This window comes from Haliotis asinina, chromosome 14 (assembly GCF_037392515.1).
Source record: "Haliotis asinina isolate JCU_RB_2024 chromosome 14, JCU_Hal_asi_v2, whole genome shotgun sequence".
NCBI lineage: Eukaryota > Metazoa > Mollusca > Gastropoda > Lepetellida > Haliotidae > Haliotis > Haliotis asinina.
In genome coordinates this window covers 28,185,755-28,207,584 of record NC_090293.1, presented here as the reverse complement: position 1 = coordinate 28,207,584, position 21,830 = coordinate 28,185,755, and the positions used below count along the sequence as shown (strand labels likewise).

At 38.7% G+C, this 21,830-nt stretch overlaps 2 protein-coding genes across 2 annotated transcripts; one reads left to right on the top strand and one right to left on the bottom strand.

The window, feature by feature from the left end:
• Positions 1-1,230: 1,230 nt before the first annotated feature.
• Positions 1,231-7,985, top strand: LOC137261732 (uncharacterized). The gene is made up of 7 exons (XM_067799515.1): positions 1,231-1,297; positions 2,364-2,580; positions 3,778-3,895; positions 4,567-4,707; positions 5,731-5,922; positions 6,764-6,806; positions 7,601-7,985. Exons 1-7 carry the CDS (start codon positions 1,252-1,254, stop codon positions 7,819-7,821), a joined length of 978 nt encoding a protein of 325 aa, XP_067655616.1. The 5' UTR covers positions 1,231-1,251; the 3' UTR covers positions 7,822-7,985.
• A 5,046-nt stretch (positions 7,986-13,031) lies between these two features.
• Positions 13,032-21,781, bottom strand: LOC137261880 (prenylcysteine oxidase 1-like). The gene is made up of 5 exons (XM_067799687.1): positions 21,675-21,781; positions 17,644-17,850; positions 17,076-17,253; positions 15,869-16,077; positions 13,032-14,660 (listed from the first exon to the last, which is right to left on the bottom strand). The coding sequence occupies exons 1-5, from the start codon at positions 21,772-21,774 to the stop codon at positions 13,846-13,848; spliced, it is 1,509 nt and encodes a 502-aa protein (XP_067655788.1). The 5' UTR covers positions 21,775-21,781; the 3' UTR covers positions 13,032-13,845.
• Between the last annotated feature and the right edge of the window lie 49 nt (positions 21,782-21,830).

Below are 21,830 nucleotides of genomic sequence, written 5' to 3'. Positions count from 1 at the left end.
GTCTGTAAATAGTCGCGTCTGAACCAGACAATTCTGTGATCAACAGCATGAGAACCGACGACATGTGACAACCAAGACATAGTCGCATTTTAAGGCAAGCATGGGTTGCTGAAGGCCTATTCTACCCCGGACCTTCACCGGTCCCAGCAATATCACGGTGGGGAACACCAGAAACGGGTTTCCCACATTGTAGCCATGTAGAGAATCGAACCAGACCGGTTTTCGCTGCGTTTAGCAATATTCCACCAATATCACGGCGGGGGACAACAGAAATGGGCTTCATACATTGTACCCATGTGGGGAATCGAACCCGGATCAAACCTATATTCCACAAAAGCGACCCTGGAAGACATTTACTCATTTTGTACTATTATATCCCAGTCCCGTGAGATAAATATCAGAAATATTTGAGCGTCACATATCAAGGCTGCTGTGAATATATCCACATTGACCCGTATTGACTGAGTCATCTGTCAAAACGTGTGCTACAGTCCATACATTACTGATAAGTAATTTTAACACTGACGTACAAAATAAAGTACACATATGATTTATTTCCCATAAAGGACATTAATTGATTTAAACAGATTTCATTGTGACATATATGCGTACGGTTCGATTATCGTATCCTGACATGCCAAAATTGTACATTCTACAAATAAGGGACATTTGACAAGGAAAATAAATGGAACAGTGAGCGAATGAGTCTAATTTTACGCCGCTATAAGCAATATTCCAGCAATGTCATGGCAGTGGACACCAGCAATGGGCTTCAAACATTGTGTCCCTGTGGGTAATGGAACACGGGTCTACAGTCTGACGAACGAACGATTTAACCATTAGCTAAGTTACCCCACCGCTCCACAAACGGAACATTAGTGTGCTTTATAAGAAACTATATGTTGAAAAACAACTCACGACACCTATCATTAGCAAAGCACAAAATGTCTCTCGCTCAAAGAAGCTTTTTGATTGGATAGCTGTTTTCAGCATTGCGCTGTCCGAAACCACGGCAGTCTCGCGCGTTTAAATTTATCAAAATACTGGAAACATAAGATAGTATATGGTTATCAATATAGACATTAATTAATCTACTGTATTAATTCTTTAGCCCAGAAGACCAGACTAGACAACACGTGACACTAGCCTGACTCAGCTGACCAATGCTGTTCGACGAACAATGCATTATCAGTGTGATACAACACATCGTGTAGATGAACTGATAAACAGTCTTTGCTCTCGATAGTCAAGATGAAGTCAACGGCTCTGATCCTCGTGTGCGTCGCCATCGCTGCAGGTGAGATATTTGAAACGGACCATTAATCCGATTACACAGTAAGGCCTGAGGCCGAAGTGAAAAATAGAATGTATGATTCAAGAATACTTACAGCATTAAATAGGGTGAAATCAATAAACTAGAAGATGAAAACACCCAAAACGCTGTTCTTTCGAAATTGACAAGATAATGTTTACATTTTTTCGTGTTTAGATAATGAAGTTAATTGACAAGCTCTCTACATTTTGAATGTACGTAACTATTTGACTGACGGATTCCATCGTTTCATTATGTACTGATATCTTTCGTTTCTGAGGAATATTTCATACACCCGAAGGTAACATTCTTTATCAATTGATACTGGGCAATACGTAGACTTCATGACATTAGTGAGTGAGTATAGTTTTACCCCGATTTTAGCAACATTTCAGCAATATCACGGTGGGGACACCAGAAATGGGATTCACACATTGTACCCATGTGGGGAATCGAACCCGTATCAATGACGTGACGAGCGAACGCTTTAACCGCTTGGCTACCCCAACCCCACCCTCATGACATGACAAAGGTGGTCCAGTTGACGTTATGAGCTGTATGTGGACCAGAATCCGACGACCTTGTTTTCGAATCCAGTATTCGCCAGCCAGATTATGAGCGAGTGAGTGAGTTTAGTTTTACGCCGCCCTCAGCAATATTCCAGCTATATGGCGGCGGTCTGTAAATAATCGTGTCTGAACATGACAATCCAGTGATCAACAACATGAACATCGATCTGCGCAATTGGGACATGTGTCAACCAAGTCAGCGAGGCTGACCACCCGATCCCGTTAGTCGCCTCTTACGACAAGCATAGTCGCCTTTTATGACAAGCATGGGTTGCTGTTCTACCCCGGACCTTCACGGCTCCCAGATCATGAACCTACATGTAACCCTAAGCATATTTTCTTAAATACAACCTTCAGCAGTTTCATTTCACACAGAACTATATCTTAATAATATGACGAATACACCTTAAAACACGAATAACTAATCAACAAAAGACCATTATTTAAGTTTGGTTACGAACATATTAATGTATACACTGCAGGCCTGTATGTCGACCACGGTGATCCCTACAAATCTGGCACGTTGACAACGGGGAAAGTCGTCATTACCATCCTCGAAGACAACAGCCCCCTGCATGCCGTCGCCTATTACCCAAACGTCACCGGGGAGTACGGCGTTGTCTTCTTTATCCCGGGACTGGACGGTGTCATCCTCAGCGCTTTCTACTCCGAGTATCTCACTGCAATAGCTCAGCATGGGTAGGTCAAGTCCAAATCGAAACTCGGTAACTCAGCATGGGTAGGCCAAGTCCAACTTGAAACTCTGTACCTCAGCATGCGGTTTAAGTAAACTTACTCTCAGTACTTTTCGTTTCGTTGGCCAGGTCCATCTTCAAACTGTGTAACTCAGCCTGGGTAGGCCAAGCTTAAATCGAAACTCTGAAACTCAGCATGGGTAGGTGAGTGAGTGAGTGAGTGAGTGAGTGAGTGAGTTTAGTTTTACGTCGCACTTAGCAATATTCCAGCTATATGGCGACGGTCTGTAAATAATCGAGTCTGGACCAGACAATCCAGTGATCAACAACATGAGCATCGATCTGCGCAATGGGGAACCGATGACATGTGTCAACCAAGTCAGCTAGTCTGACCACCCGATCCCGTTAGTCGCCTCTTACGACAAGCATAGTAACCTTTTATGGCAAGCATGGGTTGCTGAAGGCCTATTCTACCCCGGGATCTTCACGGGTGCATGGGTAGGTAGCATGGGTTGAAAAGGAAATTGAAAAGGAGCCCTGGGGAGACTTGAGGAAATCTGTGCTTTGTTTGGAGTTTTAGCATACAGAGATGCGGTTCAGGGACTGTGGGACAAACTAATCTTAACACTGTACCTTAACTTAGGCTGTGATATCAAGTACATGTATCTTAATCATGTATCTTATAGGTGAAGGCGTGATAAGGTAATTTTACGATGTCGTATTGGTCACAAGCGTTTACTTATGACTATATCTGCTGGAAACGGGTGGAGGTGGACCTCCATGGTGTCTTACTTTCAATGAAGTGTTCACCACCAAACATATTCTGCTTGACTGTGTGGACTTTTCAAATGCAAGGGTTTCACATTATGAAGGGATAAAGCTTTAAGATCGAGAACGGGCATCTCATTGTTAACTATTTCAATTTCACCTATATGACGGCTTGCTTGTGTTAAAAATTGTTGTGCTGTGACTTTTTCTGTTTGTAAATAATAACAAAGCAATGAATAAACATGATTAAAAAAATAAAAAATACAACTCATTTAGCCATGTACTTAGTCTCGTCTGCCTGACGTAAATCTCAACTCAACTCAACTAAGTATGGGTGGGTATCAACTTAAATATAGATGTTAACTATATCAACATGACGTCCCCAAGTTGTAATTTCGAATTGTTTCAATTCTCTAACCCTCAATGTTTGTAGATTCGTCGTTGTCGCCAGTGACTACATTTTCCCTGCGCTTGATAAACCGACAGATTACCACGTGAACAAAGAGAAACTCGGCTCCATCGCCGACAAGTACATGGAGCAGTTTTACTGGGTAAGAATCAGTCTGGTCGTCTGCCATATTTCGCCGGAGGAGGTGCGGCTCCATACCAGTCTCCACTGCAACAAAGACAGGTTACACAGACTGAATCAGATAGACGACTTACGGCACTTTAGTGTTAACACCATAGTGAACAAATGGGGCAGTGTGGTAGTCCAGCGGTTGAAGGGTTCGAAGGTGTGTCCCCACCCCCCACCCCTTGATACTGATAGCGGTGTAAAACCCAACTCATCCACTCACTCAGTAAACAAATCAACACAGTCTGTATGGGCATCCTTAATGCTGTCATCCTTCATGCTGTCAAGATCGCACGGTCAGACTCTTTGACCTAGTTGATGCATGTTATATTGCAGTTTTTTTTGTAGATCGGTGATAATAATCGGTGACCCGACAAATTAATATCCGGGTTAGAACCGATCATTTACAACCCGTGTGTGTTTGTCAGGCATCATGCTCGGTGATATCCATGACATCGGTCACTGGATTATACGGTCCAGTTTGCTGGTGTCCTCCGCCACGATACTGCTGAAAACGGCATAAAAACATACTCACCCACCCGTATTGTAAGACGTTCCACTGATTACAGGCCATGATGAGTATGTGAGCGATGCAGTGATGCTATTAAACGTCCGTCAGCAATAATATATATATATATATTCTTTCAGCTGAAGTCCAATATGCAGAGGTTAATCCAAGCCGTGACACCTGGTGTGAATTGCAGCTGGGACCACGCTGCGCTTCTCAGTCACTCTGCCGGGGCCGACGCTATGTTGAAGATGACGGAGAGAAACTATACCTTGTTCCAGGTGCAGCATTTGTGTCTAAACTATGGTATCCATCCTAGAAGGGCCGTTACCGGGCTTTCGTAAACTTTGACACTTTTGGCTTGTTTTTGAAAAAAAAAACCCAACCAAACAAACATAAAAAAAACCCCACAAAAAACAAACAACAAACAAACAAACAATAAAATAAAATAAAATAAAATAAAATAAAATAAAAAACAAAACAAAACAAAACAAAACAAAACAAAACAAAACAAAACAAAAACAAAAACAAACGTAATGTCACTTTAATCGACTCCGTACTAAACGGCAGTTGGCCTTCCTCCGTCAAACAAGATATCAAGTTGCATCGTATGGGGTGTTTTACGCTAGCTGATTTGGTTGTTATGTCATTATATCGACGTTTTTGATGTCAGTCATTAGACTGCCTGTTCCAGACTTGACAATTTAAAACCCCCAAGGTAAAGCCCTAACTGACCCGTGAAGATATTACAAAAACTGAACTGATAAAACATACCATTTGCTATATCCGTATCGGACAGTTTGAATGTCTGTGGTCTGCATTACCTTGGGTTTTACATATAAGACAGAACATGACCCACTTCCAGCGGGAAATAATATCTATCTAATAATTCTATGTCAAGGGCTATTCCACCAAAAATCCCCGGACGAAGGGAGAATACTGAAGTTATATCCCGGGGCAGAGTGACGTTGTTAAGACAATGCCCGATGCACAGGGACGATATCTAGATAATTGCCCGAGGGAGCGAGATTGTATCAGATTTGAGGGATATTATGAGCAAAAAACCAATAGAGTGACGTCACTGTCTGTTTATAATTCCACATAAAACTAAAACGCCGTGTGTTCACTGTTTAAATCCACGTGTCCGTCGTTCCTCAAATGCGGTCTTCAACAACCCATGCATGCACAGAGGCGACTAACCGGATCGGTTGGTTCAGCTCCCAACTTGGCTAACGCATGTCTTCGCATTTCAGTAAGCCGGATGCTCGTGATGTCACATTGTTAGACGTGAACTATTGTTTCAGGCTGTTGTGTTCTGGGAGCCCTTCAGTTATCAGTTCACGACGAAGACCAACTACTCACTCCCAGCTCTCATCACCGGGACGCAGCTGTCCACCAAGAGGGCGATCATCGTCCCATGCATCATCGCTGGTTACGGCTATAACCACTTCTACGACATGTGGGGGGAGCCTCCTAAAGTCCTTGTGGACGCCAAGGTGATTAAGCTGAAGTTATCTTCACTTTAATGAGGGAGATTATATACAGAGTTGTAGATTGTCCCTGATCTAATAGATGCTGCCACTAACGTCACATCTCCATCTACTACTACTACTGCTGCTGCTGCTACAACCAAACCTCTTATTACTGCACTACTGTATATGACATAGGTGACCCCTGAAGAACGGGGTTATGATTGGCCTTCAGTGTCCCATGCTTGTCGTGAGAGGCGAATAACGGGTGGTCAGGCTCGCTGACTTGGTTGACACATCATCGGTTCCCACTTGCAAAGAATGATGCCCAAGATGTTGGATTGTCTTGTCCAGACTTCATTATTTACAGATAGCTGCTATATAGCTGGAATATTGCTGAGTGCACTGTGTAAAACAAACCTCACTCACAACTACCACACAGCTACTTCTACCCACATATCTGTTCCGCAAAGCGGTGGAAGCGCTATCGGAAGTGTATGTTTAAGTATGGGAGTGAGTGAGATCACCTTAGCGTAGATAGATCAACATCTAGTCACTGAAAATAACATATTTAAGTAAACAATTATAAGTCATCAAATGTAATAAAACTCGGGACCCTTGATATATCCTCAGAAACTGAATCTGTAGTAATCCACTTATTACAGATACCAGACTTGCAAGGGTGTCATTTAGTATATTTGTTTCATGGTCTGTGGGTAAGACTAACCTTTGGGCTCCGATATATCGTTATGTGGAACAGGGCCCCAGTAATAAAAGACAGGTAATATTAGCAGAGACCATGTAATAATTATATGGTCTCTGATAATAAAGTGTTCGTTCTAAATTTTTCAATTTTTCTCTTTTACAGAACTTTGGGCACTGCGACCTTATGGATTATGCCTTTCGTGATTGTAAGTGTGATAACGTGACCTTAACACATAGATAGTACTTTCGCAGATACTGCAAATATCGTTATCATGTATGTCACGTGTGAACCAAGAGAAGAGTCTATAACCGGGCATATACAACATACGGTTGCTATCAGGAATGAGATGATAACGTGATGAGGTGAAACTGGAGATTATTGTACTTATAATGCAATGTGTGCACCAGTACAGTTAATAATAATAAGAAAAAAAATCCAGATGTTCTTATTGGAAGAGATTGTTTTTTGCCCCATGTACACTTCACTGCTAAAAGTAGAATACTTTGAACATTTAATAGAAGAAATATTACTTTGATGATTTTACTTATATTTTGCTTCCTTCCTGCCTTATGTTTTAAGAGGACTTTTTGGACAAAAGTCTGCAGAAAATGAAATAAAATTGGTCTAGCCTTCTATTTGATAAAAACTGTAAGAAATATCAGTCACTCAGGACCCCATTAAGGTAAACTGTTTCGTTTGGACCCATCACAGGCTTGTTCACTTGGTTGACACAGGTATCCCAATTGCATCCATCCATCTGTCCGTCCCGACATACATACATACATACATACATACATACATACATACATACATACATACATACATACATACATACATACATACATGCTCATGTTGTTGATCACTGGATTGTCTGGACAAGACTGGTTTACATACATATGGACACTAAACTAAACTAATTCTATAAACTAATTCTAATGTATCTGAAGGAAGTGTTAAACAACAAAGGCTCATTCTGTAATGTCTGTATTTTCTTCACAGTCTGTATCGATACGAAGACATGTCTTGGGGGTAACGCCTCCATGATCCCTGCCTACCATCAGTACACCCAGGGAATAACCTCCGCCTTCCTCATCGCCTATCTCCAAGGCTACTCCCAAACCATCAACTACGTTATCAACCAGACAAACATACCACTACCTCTTGATGAATTTAAATATAACATGTCAGCCCCATCCTATAAACGCTTGTATCTACCTTAGAACAGACAGCTTTTTGACTCCTGTCTTTCCATAACATGCAATTGAAGTAAAAATAAATGACAACAGAAAAAACTGTCTACTGATGTATATATGAATGTGTATATGTGTGTACATTAAGACATTCTTTTTGTAAATAAATATGTATACCATTAATATGTGCAAGAGTTTTAGCATTCAGTTTTCATGGTAACTAGTTATTTAATCCCAGCACTGTTTCACCCCATCTAGAGGTTGTTTCATCCCAGCAAATAATAATAGTTATTATTTACAGACTAAATTAAATGGATATCTAAAAGGCATCTTTTAACATTATTTAACAATGGGTTATAATGGGTGGGTCAAAAAGAGCACTGTGCACTACACGCAGACAGACAGAGAAGCACCTGTGGCAGACTCCAAACATTGCAGTCACCATTGTAGAAATGCAAATGTAGCATCTAACTCAATGTTTACTTATTTTAATATCATTTATATTTTAAGCATTATGATAAGATTAGATGAAATAAATTTACATAAGCCAAAGTCCAATGCCCTGTCTCAACACACACAAAGTAGCATCTACCTGGTTGGTATGAAAACATTGCCAAATTAGGATTAACAGATTTAAGCAATCATATCATTCTCTATGTATGCTCATTAGTTGGGTGAAACAACTCTTGATTAGGGATGAAACAACACCTAATGTTGGATGACCTGACCTGGTTTGGAAATGGGATGAAAAAACCCACATGAAACTACTTGGGGTGAAACGACCTGGAGCCTTTTCCACTAGGTGTCAGTTTGTGCATCCTAGCTGAGAGGAACATGTGCTCTTGAATATCTCAGTTGGCACAAGTAACACCCCAATACAGCTGGAATAATGGTGAAAGAAGAAGGAGAAGAGTGAGTGAGTTGGGTTTTAACAATATTCAAGCAGTATCACTGGTGACACAAGAAACAGGCTTCGTACACTGTGTCCATGTGGAGAATTGAACCCGGACCTTCCGTGACAAGCAAATGCTTTAACCACTAGGCTACCCCACCGTCTGATGGAGAAGAAGAAGAAAAAGAAGAAGAAGAAGAAGAAGAAGAAGTTGGTGTAGTTGTTTTATTGACTACCTTCCCTTACTATCAGAGTAAGTATCATTACAATTATGCAGGCAATTACAGAGTGATCACATCAACATGGCTAGGGATCTGGTCACTTGAAGCATGTATGCCGATACTGAACATAGTATGTATTCTTTCTCACAGAACAGACTAACAAATCAACATAGTCAGAATAAAACTACCCAGATGCTTTAATATACACATTCTACAAATATGATGTACTGAGTTGGAGGTGTGCGGATGCACAGCAGCACAGCAGTTTTAACAAAGTAGACTTACAGCATAACCACTTTGCCAGACAGCTGATGTGATGATTATAGATTAAGAATAACGCTCTGCTAGTTTGCAGGACATAGCCTGTTTTCAGTGAGTAGTAGTTGTCACAAAACTTCATTTGACATGTGTTCAGCAGAGTGAGTCTGAACTCACTAATTACAAGATTTGTTTTGAATGAACTCGATTTTAAGTAAGTGATTTGGGTGAACTATATATTTATGGAAAAAAATATATATCTGTGTATATTTATTAATGTCTTCAGTTACTATTTTCTAATTTTAAGAAACCTGTACCTATGAATTTTATCATAAAGAGATAACATACAAAGAATGCTGAATTGCTGAAATGAAATAATCCAGATGAAGGAACAGGCTGTAAGTTAATCTCTTGCTGTTTAAAGAATTATCGGATTAAATTTTTATTTAGAACCAAAGTGTGCGACAAAATGGGAACCCCACAATAGCACTATCATTACTTTGTGCATGTAGTTACTATGAGGCAACAGCCTATCCTATAAATACAAGCACCTGTTTAGAGTGCTCTTTCATTTAACTTTAGATGTGGGTTCACTCCTCACAAAGGTAAACTATACGAAGACTATTCTTGGTGTTCCCTTGTTCCTGAAAATTGCCTAACCCATCATTGCAACTGTAGTTCACATGCAACCCATGAAAATCTTGGTTTGAAATGATCTTCAGTAACACATGCTTGTCAGGATGGTCGTCATATCTCAAGTGACCGATCTTACCACTTACCATTTATCAACATCTGCATATTTCATGATTCATAACAGTAACAACTGTACAGTAATAACTCCACTTATGTCACAGTGACATAAACACTAACATAGTTATCATTATGTTCACAATATTCACCACTAATGCCATTGGTTTGGCAACACTGTTGGTACATCAGTTCTCCATACCTGAAAACTTGAAAAGAAAATATGAAATCTGAAAAGGTTCTGATGAAGGCAGACTTACATGTTCAACACAACAAAATGTACAAATCAACTACTTTTTTAGTTAATATTTTTTTTATTAACCATGTTGTTCCGTAAACAATACCTGAACCAAGAAGAAATGTCTTGTGTTACCTTGGTAACATATTAAACAGAGATACATATACATACATGACCACCACATGCAATGTGTGAAACTGATTTCTGGTGTCCCTCGCTGTGATATTGCGGGAATATTGCTAAAACAGCAAGAAACCACACTCACTCACTACTCAAAATAAGTAAAAACTGTCTGATTCTAATATTTACTAGAGTCAAATGAAAAGATCAGGTTCCTGAATAATTCATGAAAATGCAAATTTACATTATGCATGGTGTGACATACCCCATGTACCACGAGCTGTGACGTCCACACATGAGCAGACAATATGGAAAATAACTGTTGCCTCTTGACCAGTGGTATGTTGGTTCCATTTAATGTAAAGGTGCATTTTCTTTACGCAACTTGTAGTAACAACTTGCAGCATGTAGGAACAACTTGTAGTATGTAACATGACTGGTCATTTCAAGCCAAGTTGTAAGACATAGCACTTGTCCATAGTCCAGCTATAGTCTCTTTGGCTTAAAAGCAGACTGATGAATAGCGATGTAACTCGAAAACGAATAAGCATAACATACTCAATGATCCTAATCAAAACATCCTACCAACTCTTTGAGGTTTTTGTAGAATTTTTGTCCCAATAATAAAAAAGTTGTTTAACAAACTATCATTAAAATATTGACAGTTCACTGTTTATTACAAGGGAGGAGTGTAGAGAAAGGCACAGCCAGGTGTTTGAGAAGCATGTGCACAAGTGCCGAGAAAGTTATTTATTCATAAACCTGTGCTGTCTCTATGCTTTCTCAAACACCTGGCTGTCTCTTTCTCTGCACTCCTCCCCCAATAACAAATAGTTCTTAATTTAAGACCTCATTGAGTTGGTATGATGTTCTGATTATGATCAGCATCTTATTGAGTAATTTATGTTCATTAGTTTTCGAGCTAGACTGCAATTCATCGGTCCGCTTTTGAGCCAAATACAATTTCAATTAGTAATACAATTAGCAGGATCTCGATCAATCCAATCGCTTAGATCTACATCCACCTCAGAGTGACTTTCAAGAAAGTGATAGACCAGCTTCTTATCGTCATGAACAGAGGGTGTATGCAACTACATATCATAGGTTACTAGTTGCACTGTGAGTACACAAGAAAGACAATCCTACTCTAAAAATACTGTTATGGACGGACAGACACACAGACTGATTGAGTAATTAAAACTTGCTCTCTTTCTTCAGCACAATCATCCCAAGTAGATTACATAACAAAACAGCAAACAACAATGTAAGTTTAATAGAGAGGACAAACCTGCATGGTAAAATAACATGTACAAATGAATGACAGTAAAGAATACACTAATCCTCTTGCAGAAGAAGCATACAGATAACGTCTTTTTCCTGAATGTGCTTATGCCCTGAGCTTTTATTACATACTCATTCAATCTTATGATAGCAATAGGGATTTCTAAGCTTTGGCAAATTCCATATTGCACGGCTGTTGGATCTGCTTTTTAGCAATACATATAGATGAATAGTTCCCTAAACACCTAAATTTAGACATAACATGTCCTAAATGACATTTTTGAAATACCTATCAAGAAATTGTCTTGTGTAAAATATTATTCTCCTTCGCTTCTCCTCTGATCAGAGGCTTAACTTAATCTAGGACAGGAATGCAATCTGGCATATACAGTGCACATGTGATATGTTCCTTGTACCAAGTGATACTCAGGTCACAGTGACACCTCAATTTGGAAGCTTCAGTAGTGACACGTTTAGTTTGATGTAAACAGTTTAACATGATGACGAGTTAGATTAGGGCTTATAACTGTTAAAGAATTTCATCGGATTTGAGAAGCAGGCATTTGTGGGGTGAAATGAATGTTGTTCTCGAAACTATTTCACTAGTATAGCAGCATGCCCGCATGTGTGTGTGTAGGCCAGGGCAACAGTGCTAACCCACTGAGTCACCACACCTTACAAGGCATGGTAACAAAAAGTGTTATCTTTCACCATCTTATGGCAGACCTCAGTGGATTCAACACAAGACTTACACTCAGCAGATACTATGTGCTTTAACCCACAGAGGTCTGTGTGAGTACTGAGCATATGGAACTGGAATTATACATAAAATGCAGAGAACACATTTTACAACTAGAACATTCACTGAAGTTTATGATATGACGTATTAAGAAATGATGGCCACAGTCAATGAAAGGAGACACTTTTTGGATTAGGAGTTAACAACATCTGTCAGTTAAACAAAAAACTTGACAATGCTCATATGAAAATATACACATGAAATATGTAAACAAGACACAAGAGAAGCAAAAACCTGCTGAACACTAATCCTCAATAATCAAGTCTAGCAACATGATTTAGACGCTAGACTCTCATGATCATGAACACAATGAACTAATTCACTTCAGCTTTCTTTGGTTCAGGTCAAACAGCCTTCCAATCACTTCATACCAGAGGGATATGAAGACAGTGTGATGCTTTTGGTCACTCATGTAGATTTAATAGACTAGAAAATCAAGGAAACTATTATTTCAGTTCAAATATATTTCAAATTTCAGTGCAATCACACAATTTGCATCTTGAAGCCTTAGTCACAACAGTGTAGATGAAATATACCTTGACAATATCCCGCTAGGGACACTGCATTTCTGAACACACCATTTGTTTTGGTCCCATCCATCTTAGGAGTTCCCCATCGTGATATTACTAGAATACTGCTGTAATCATCCAAACTTATACAGATATGATAATGAAAGAGTCAAGGTTTCAAGAGCATTATAATTTGTATTGTAAGATCAAGATACATACTAATTTGTAACAGGGGTTGAAACAATTCGCCCAGGCCTTGATTCGATTCAGTTTCGATATTGGACCTTCAGTTTGATCATTTTCTCCTTACAAATACAACCAACATATTTTAATTAACCTCCAAATCAGCTTTTTTAGCATGAAATCCATCATCAACCTGACAATGTCTACTCACAATTCTCATTGGATAACTAGTGTGACATCCTCCAATCACTTTTCAAGTGCTTGCAACTGCTGGTGTTGAAGTCAAAATTATGCTCTGACAGAGTGGAAAAAAATATAATAGATATTCAAACATCTAACTGAAATGGTGATAAAGGTTATCGAAAATCGAAACTAAGGTGTCAAATTCAATTTCTGATGGTTTGAAGTGAATCACAACAGCCGTAATTGTAACAAAGCTGCATTATCGGTTTGGATTTTCCCTTGGGATTTCTACAGAACTTGACATGCTCTAACTAGTGGATCACTGTGAATTATGAAGCTTGCATGTGTCATTACAAACTTGTATAGTACCCATTGTCATATTATGGCCCATACAAAAAAATAGCAGGATGACTTTCAGAAATCTAACATCAACATCATACACAGTTGGAGTCGAGGTGTCACTCCCCCAAAACCAACATTAAAAAATAGTTCAATCATCCAAATCTAAAAAGACAAAAAACATTAAATAATTTCTTGCACCCAGTTCATGAACTTAGAGAAACAGGAAATGAAGGTTACGATGGTAACATGTCACATGACAATCAACTGCTACAAAACAATGATTAGAGTTCTTGCTTCGCTGCAGTTGTCTCCCCTTCTGACACTTCATCAATCTTATCCAAATGTCCATACCAGTGGTTGTAAGCCAGCAGTGCCACATTACGGCCTCCAATTGCACTCATTTCTAGAGCAGATGCTGCAATCTCTACAGCATTTACATTATACAGTCGGTCATATAAAACAAAGGGAGGTAACTCCATATTTGTGCTGTACTGAGGATATGCTTTCCAGTTGATTAGCCTTAAGTCTTTTCGACCTGAAAATAACAATCTAACCTCTGGTTCTGTAGGAACCCGATTTAAGAACACTTTATAAACTTCTTCCTCAACATCCTGCTTTTTCAAATGCTCCTTAAAAGTAACTGGTCTTTGCTTTTCTACGGAGTTAAAGAACACATCTTCATCCACAGTGAAAATTCCTCCGGGCGCATCTTTCCGATTTTCATAACCAAAGAAAGAAGCATTAAGGTACCCCTGAACAAACAAAGATATCGTTTCATGCATCTTGAAGTCTGGAAATGGTAAGGGTTGTGAAAAATCTTCAAATTTTATATCTGTTTGTCCAGTAGGAAGAGGTGTTGCTATGACAACAATATCATATTCCCGAGAGTTTTCTTCTTGATTCTTGTTTTCAGGGTCTGGGTTCTTATATGACACTTCATATGAAACTCCTTCACCATCCTTCTGCAACAGAACCTGTGTAACCTTTGCATTGATCAAGTTTGCATTAGATTTCTTCAGAAGCTTTTCAGGAACCAGTTTATTACCTCCCTTGACTGACCATAAACCAGGTTGTGCTCCTGCCATTGACACTGCACCTGGATAAGGAAAAGGTAAAACACAGATATCATTGACCCGCAAATTTTTAACTGTATCAGCATGATGGCTTGATGGCTTGGGAAATCATGCTCTTTGCTTTTACAATCAGTTCCTAGCGTGAGTGAGTGAGTGAGTGAGTGAGTGAGTGAGTGAGTGAGCGAGCGAGCGAGCAAGCGAGCTTGCATGTGTGCGTGCGTGAGTAGTTTTGGTTGTTGTTTAACACTGCACTCTGAAATATTCCATCCACATGGCAGTGGTCAGTAAATAAGTGATTCTGCACCAGAAAAGCCAGTGATTAACATATTGAGCATCGCTGTATGCAGTTGGGATGCGATAACATGTCGACCATGTGAGTGAGTCTGATCCCCTTTGTTGCCTCTTACGACAAGCATGTGTTAATGAAGACCAATTCTAACTCAGATCTGTAGCAAACATACATTGTAACAACTCCAAATACTTTAACATGTTCATCAACATATATGAACATATAACAATAATAATAATGCAGTCTAAATAAACTTAGTCTCAGTGTATTTCGTTACACTCCACCACTGAGTCCAACAAAACCTAGTAGAGGGTCGCGTTAGGTAACCTTTGAGCTACCAATGACGGTCCAATAGACGGTTAAATAGATTTAACCAATCAGACAACGGCTACTATTTAGGGATCCGAGGGACTTTCAAAATATTCAGGTCACCGGCACAGATCTCTCCACAAACAAAACCCCGCATATAACTGTTGACAAAGTTACCATTTGCTAATATTTCCGCAAATTAACATCCTTGCATATTGTCAAAAACACTATTTTCAGCGACTGTTTACTCACTGTTGTCATGGCAGTACGTACGCCGTGTGCATCACCCAGAAGCGATCGTACGCTAAATAGCATTCGGAATCATTCAGGTATGAACCTTTTCGAGATAAAAAGTTCATAAGGGACGTGCAAATGTGCACTTTCACGATTTGGTAAGGTGTGTTCTGACTGGTCAATCTCAAAGGTTATCTGACGCGACCTCCCATAAGGCTTTGTTAGACTCAATGGTGAAGTGTAACGAAAAGTACTGAGAATAAGTTTACTTAGACTGAATAATAACGACAATTTATATATTGGGGCTCAAAGCTCTATATACAAAAAATGAAATATGAAAAATGTGATCTTTACACAGAGGTCTGTATAAATCTGTTTCTACTGGACACACCCACTCACCAACAAAGGCTGGCATTGCGACACTCTGTCCATAGTTGTTTCTCATGATGGCGTGTACCATCTCCTGGATGAAGATATCAGAGAAGCCCTGCTCCTTCATCAGATCCATGATGGTAGTGTGAGTGTATCGCACAAACTCTGGGTCCATTGCTTGCAGCATATCCTCCACTGTTGTAAATGCTATCCCGTCATTCTGGACCTTGTAGATTCTGCACAAAAGGAGTGTCAGTGAAAAGAAAAAAACCAAAACAACGTGAGTTAATATCTGTGAGGTTTAATTTGCAAATGAAGAGTCAGTGAGTGAGTGGGTCAGTTAAATTTTACGCCACACTCAGCAATATTCTAGCTACATGACAGCAGTCAGTGTATAATAGAGTCTGGACCAGACAATCCAGTGACCAACTGCATGAGCATCGACCTACCTGATCCTGCTTGGGGACTCTTAAGACCAATTCTGACCCACATTTTCATGGGTTAAATAAAAATCAGCATTTTATAAAATGAATAGTCACTTTAAGAAGGAATGGCTAACATAATATGCCATAAATAAGTTGTTGAAGTCATTTCAAACTAACACACAAAAAGTGTTTACCTGTCACTCATAAAGTCAGAATTCTTGGTTTTAAATAAATATTTCCAGAAGACATGGGAGGTGACATGAATGACACAATGTGGACAGGGTGACACAAAACACAGCATCATGTTTTAGAATCATTCAGTTTTACATACTATAAATCAATAAACCTAGAAAGAAAGAATACCTACATACCAAACCTAATTTTGACAATGCATCTATTTTTGGGCCTGAGTTCACAAACAATAGGATCTGCATGTGTCATAAGACTTACACAAAATACCGTGAAATTTGTATTGCCCGAGTAAATGTGAGAGTGAATGTACTAAAACATAGTAACCAAGTGTGAGAGCGCTCTTCATTGACTCCATATTCAACTGTTTAATGACATCACAGACAACGAAAGACAACAACAATGGTTGCTAGGCAAGAGTGATATATGCATGCGTAACATATTGCAATACAATTTCTACAACAAACATAAACAAACATAAATAAGGAAATGAATCAACGATCATGGGTTTCTGGTGAGTGCAAGCAAATAGTCCAACCGCGTCTCCAAAATAAACAAAATATTTGGTAGTCTGATTATTTTCTCTCATTTCCACATGTTTTCTAATCCATATGTCATACCTTGTAAAGTTTTTCAGCAGTGAGTCCTGAACCCAGTTCTGGATTTTCACAATGTCATAGCCATAACGCCACACCAACTTTGCCATGGTAACCGCTGTCCATGTGCTAGTTTCAACTTTCATCCCATCAGATCCAAAAAATCCAATTCTTTCATCTGACGCTTCATTTCTTTGAAGGCCTAACAAACACAAGCACTATTTGAAATAAATACAGAAGCACAAAATACATTTGGACATGTTCACAGTTTATTCTAACTGATAATAGCAGAGAACTTAAAAAGTTGTTTGTATGTATCAATGGTACAAACCCGGACCAAGCTACAGATAACTTTATGGGTCACTGAGTTATGTACTTGCTTGTGTTCATCTTAGTTGGGTATCCCGATTTTCCTTTGAGTATCCAAATAAATTGTACCCATCCCACTCAAACTCAGTAGAGAAATTTGCTTGATTTATATTTATTAACGAGAGAGTCCATATTCTGTTATTAAACCCAGGACTTAAATACAGGAGATCCCAGGAGAAGGCCTGTATTCCTGTTTTTTGAGGCATGTACATGTAGTACTTACCAAACATGTTTGTAAAGTTGACCATATAGGTATTGAGGGGGTGTATGACAGCTGCGCCTGCTTCATACTCAAAACCATCAATGTCGATTGATCTTGCTCTTCCGCCTACCCTCTCCTGCTCAAAAATGTCGATAACAGCATCCTTTCCAAAGAGCTGACGTAAGTAATATGCTGTGGTTGTTCCCCCTACACCTGCTCCAATGATTCCTGAAAGAAATACATGCAGAAACATGATTCATGCAAGTCTCCTATAACATTAAAATGCAACCACTTTATTTGTTCAGTATTCTATGTATAGATGTTGTAGGATCAAATCCAAACAAAAATGCATAAAATTAGACAATATTTCATATTATGACACCAACAAATATATTCATTAGTCAACTAATGCAGATTTTTTTTCAGATTTAGTTTAATCTGCAGTTGCTGTTTACTAATATATTTAGAAACAGTGATCTTTAAAGTGATGATGTATTTTCATCTTTAAATCAGTATACACAGTACCGGTATATGAGGACCTATCAGTTGAGCATTGAATAACCCACAGGACAAATTATCTGGAATAGTGAATTAAAGGGCTGACTACTGTCGTACTGATTAAGATCATTAAGATCAATAATCATTCACTAAATATTCACTAAAATTATTGATAAATAACTTGGAGAAGTAACTTCGAGCAAAATTGTCAAAGGAAGTCACAGTGAAATGAATATACAGTGTTCGCAGTAGATTTTGTATGCGTGCATGCAAAAATAAAATATTAAACATATAGTCCAAATCTTTTGCATGTGGAAAGTTCATTACAGTACTGAATCATTAAAAAAATTATTGTTTTTCTGCATGTAGCTTTTTAAGGTTCTTTTTTAAATTAAGTAGATCAGAATCTATGCATGCAAAACACGCACTCAAAGTACTGTTTGCATGTTTTTTTCGTGAAAATTGCAGGTTTTTGCGTTAACGCGAACACGGACATATTTCAAACCATTGGTGAGTGGTAAAATGTAAATGCATGTCTGATTAACAAAACATCATCATGAACAAAGAAAAAAAAAATAACTCTGTGTAATGATTGAGTACATTAAATTTTATTCTGTCACAAAAGTTTATATACTATATAATCACTGACACATTTTTCACATTGATAATCACTAACATTTTGTCCTATCTTTCTTTATCATTGTTTATGGCCAGTCCTAAAGAAAACATCTATTATTATTATAATATTAATCATATGTACTGCTCAGTAGTATGTACACTGAGAAATGTCTTAAAGGTCACATGCAACCAAAAATTCAAACATAATTAAAACACATTTATCACTTATTCATGACATATAATATACATTGCTGCTTTTAAAAAAACAAATAAACAAAATTATAAGCATACAATCGCGATTCAAAAGTGCAATATTTTGTACTTGGGCTTACTTCCCCCGAAACGAAGCCCTCGGGAGACCGAACCCAGTAAAAGCGGGTGGATATGCACTCAAGTGTAACGACGGCTTCCGATTGGCTGTTTCATTTGCTGATATGCTGAGGGTTCATTGTGTGTACAGAAAGATGATCTGTTTGATGGGCATTTTGGAAGTATAGCCAGTGACAAGAAAGTAAGATTCTTCATGGATAACAACTTCTTTTTGTGTACTTGATGCGTCGTTTCAGCATGGATTCATATACAGTTGTCAAACAAAATCATATACACGAAAAGAAGTCGTTATCCATGAAGAACGTATATAGAGATGTTGGGTTTGGAATTTTGTTCTCTGAATTTGCGCTCGATCCAATAAAAAATCATGTCAGTAGAGATGGTAAACTACTGCGTGGCTGGAATCTGTCATTCGTCCAAGTACAAAGCAGGACTTGAAACTGACAAGAGTTTGCACCAGTTTCCGTCAGATCCAGTCATCCGAAAAAAATGAATGTAGTTTGTTTGCAACCAACAGACATATAATATGTCATGTGTATCACACGTGCCTAATTACATAATGTGGCAGACACGGGACTCGGGTGCACGAGTCATAAATCAACTTATTTTCTTTATGTCGAATAGTCTGATACGTGTTAAGTTCAAATTGCATGTGTTCAGTGATTGAAGCTGTGTATTGCATGTTGTCTTTAGCAGGCAGGCAGACATACAGGTGTGAATAAACCAGACACTGAGCTTTCTCTGTGACAGAGACTGTTTACCACAATCAACAAGTTGTTTTACGTAACGAGTAGATTATTTACTTGTTTGTGTACACAACCAAGATTAGACTACTGCTCACGACCTCAGACGTTGGGCATGCATACTGTTTCAAGCTCTGCGAACCTATTTACTGCGCATGCGTTATGGACGCAGCACAGCACAGCTGTTGAAACCAGTTTTCCCCCCAGCGCTGGGGGGAAATTAGGGAAACGTTTGAACTCCGATTTCGCGGGCTTTTTTTTCATCACGTTTTTTTCAACTTTATAGGTTGAATTGGCATTTTTTATGATTTGTTCCGGTTAGTGCATACCGAAAGGTACCAGAATCTGCAAAGTTGTGTTTTACGTTACATGTGACCTTTAATGTTATACACATATTACTTAGTGATATTTATACTATACAATGCCTGCATTTGAGAAAAACAACACTGAAAAGACATTTTTATAAAATAAGATTACATATGTTATGTGTACTGGTTAACATGGTAAGCGCAATGCTTAGAAACTCTCCAGCTTTATCATGGCAGCCAGTCAATCAATCATGTCAAGGAGCCTGGCAACCCAGTACCAGTATTGCCAGCTCCTGTGACAAGCATCATATAATGGGGACCTTTGAAAAGTATTAGAACCTGCAATACAAGTCAGTCTTGCTTCAAGTACTCTTTATTTCTGAAAAAGCATCTACCATGGTCAGATGGTGAACAGTATTGTCACAATATGTTACTATGGTGCCAATACAGTTGAGGCAAAACTGGACTAATAAGCATTATCAAAATAGCAAAATAAATTGATCATGGGAGGTATAGCATTTAGTTTTTATTTATGTTGTGATCATCACCCAACTGTTTACCTTCATATTCATGTGTGGTAGTGACATGTTTCCACATCAAAACTTGAGAAAGACTGAACATATTTACTTCAAATTACATTGGATTACTTCATTGAAAGAAGTGAAATTCCAATGCATATCACACATTTTCTATCGCTAAGCAATCTCAAAGTTTCGCTGGACGTCATGTCACATGTTTTTGATCCTTTTGTTGGCTGAATATTATAAGTAATGTTGTGATAGTACGCCATGCCCATTGTATCAAAAACTTGTACTATACAATCAAACATTTCAGATTGCATTTGCAGAGATTATAAAGAATGTCCTTTCTAATTTCCTCTAAAACAGTTTTAACTGTAGCCTGGAACAATACACCTGCGGAAGCAAATTTCCCATGTCAGTTATCGTGGTGATTACCATATGAGATGGAAAGTTATAGGATTCCCCGTCCACGTACACCGTATCATCATTATCTAGAGTCTAATAATTATACAGCCAGTTTCTGACCTTTTTGCGTTGATAGCTCACAAGAGGCAAAATAACTTAAATGGCACCAGTGTCTGCTTGGAAAGGAATTTTGCAATTCAATTCCGATTTTATGTTATCAATATTGCCATTTTGGCATGCCATGAAAATAAATCTAGCAACGTGGTCATATGACTAGTAACGTGATCTTAATGGCCGATCTAAAACATATGACGATAGGAAACGTATGACGTCGCGATACAATAAATAGGGTTGAACCACTTAGTTTTACTTCTGTTAATCTGAAGAAGAAAGAATATGGGGGAACGGAAGGAACTCTTTCCTGGAAATCGACACTTGGCAGCTGAGGACTTAACCTCCAAGAGTGAGAAATGATTTGATGTCAAGATCTACACTAAGAAAATGCCCCTCGAAAACGTGACTGTGTAGGTGGAGTGATCGCAGCTATCTTTCGAACAACATTATTTTTCAAATAATTGATGCACATATTCACTGTTCGGCAGAAACAGACTGAAACAACGGTACTTTACCGATTCGAGGAAGCTCTTCTGTATCCTCCTGTGATTCTGTTAAGGAGAACAATCCTGTAATGAGGACAACATATGCAACAAGCTTCCACATGGGCGCCATTTTACCATAATGTAAAGTTGTTGCCGGATTTAATATTTCGTAAAAGTATTTGGTGT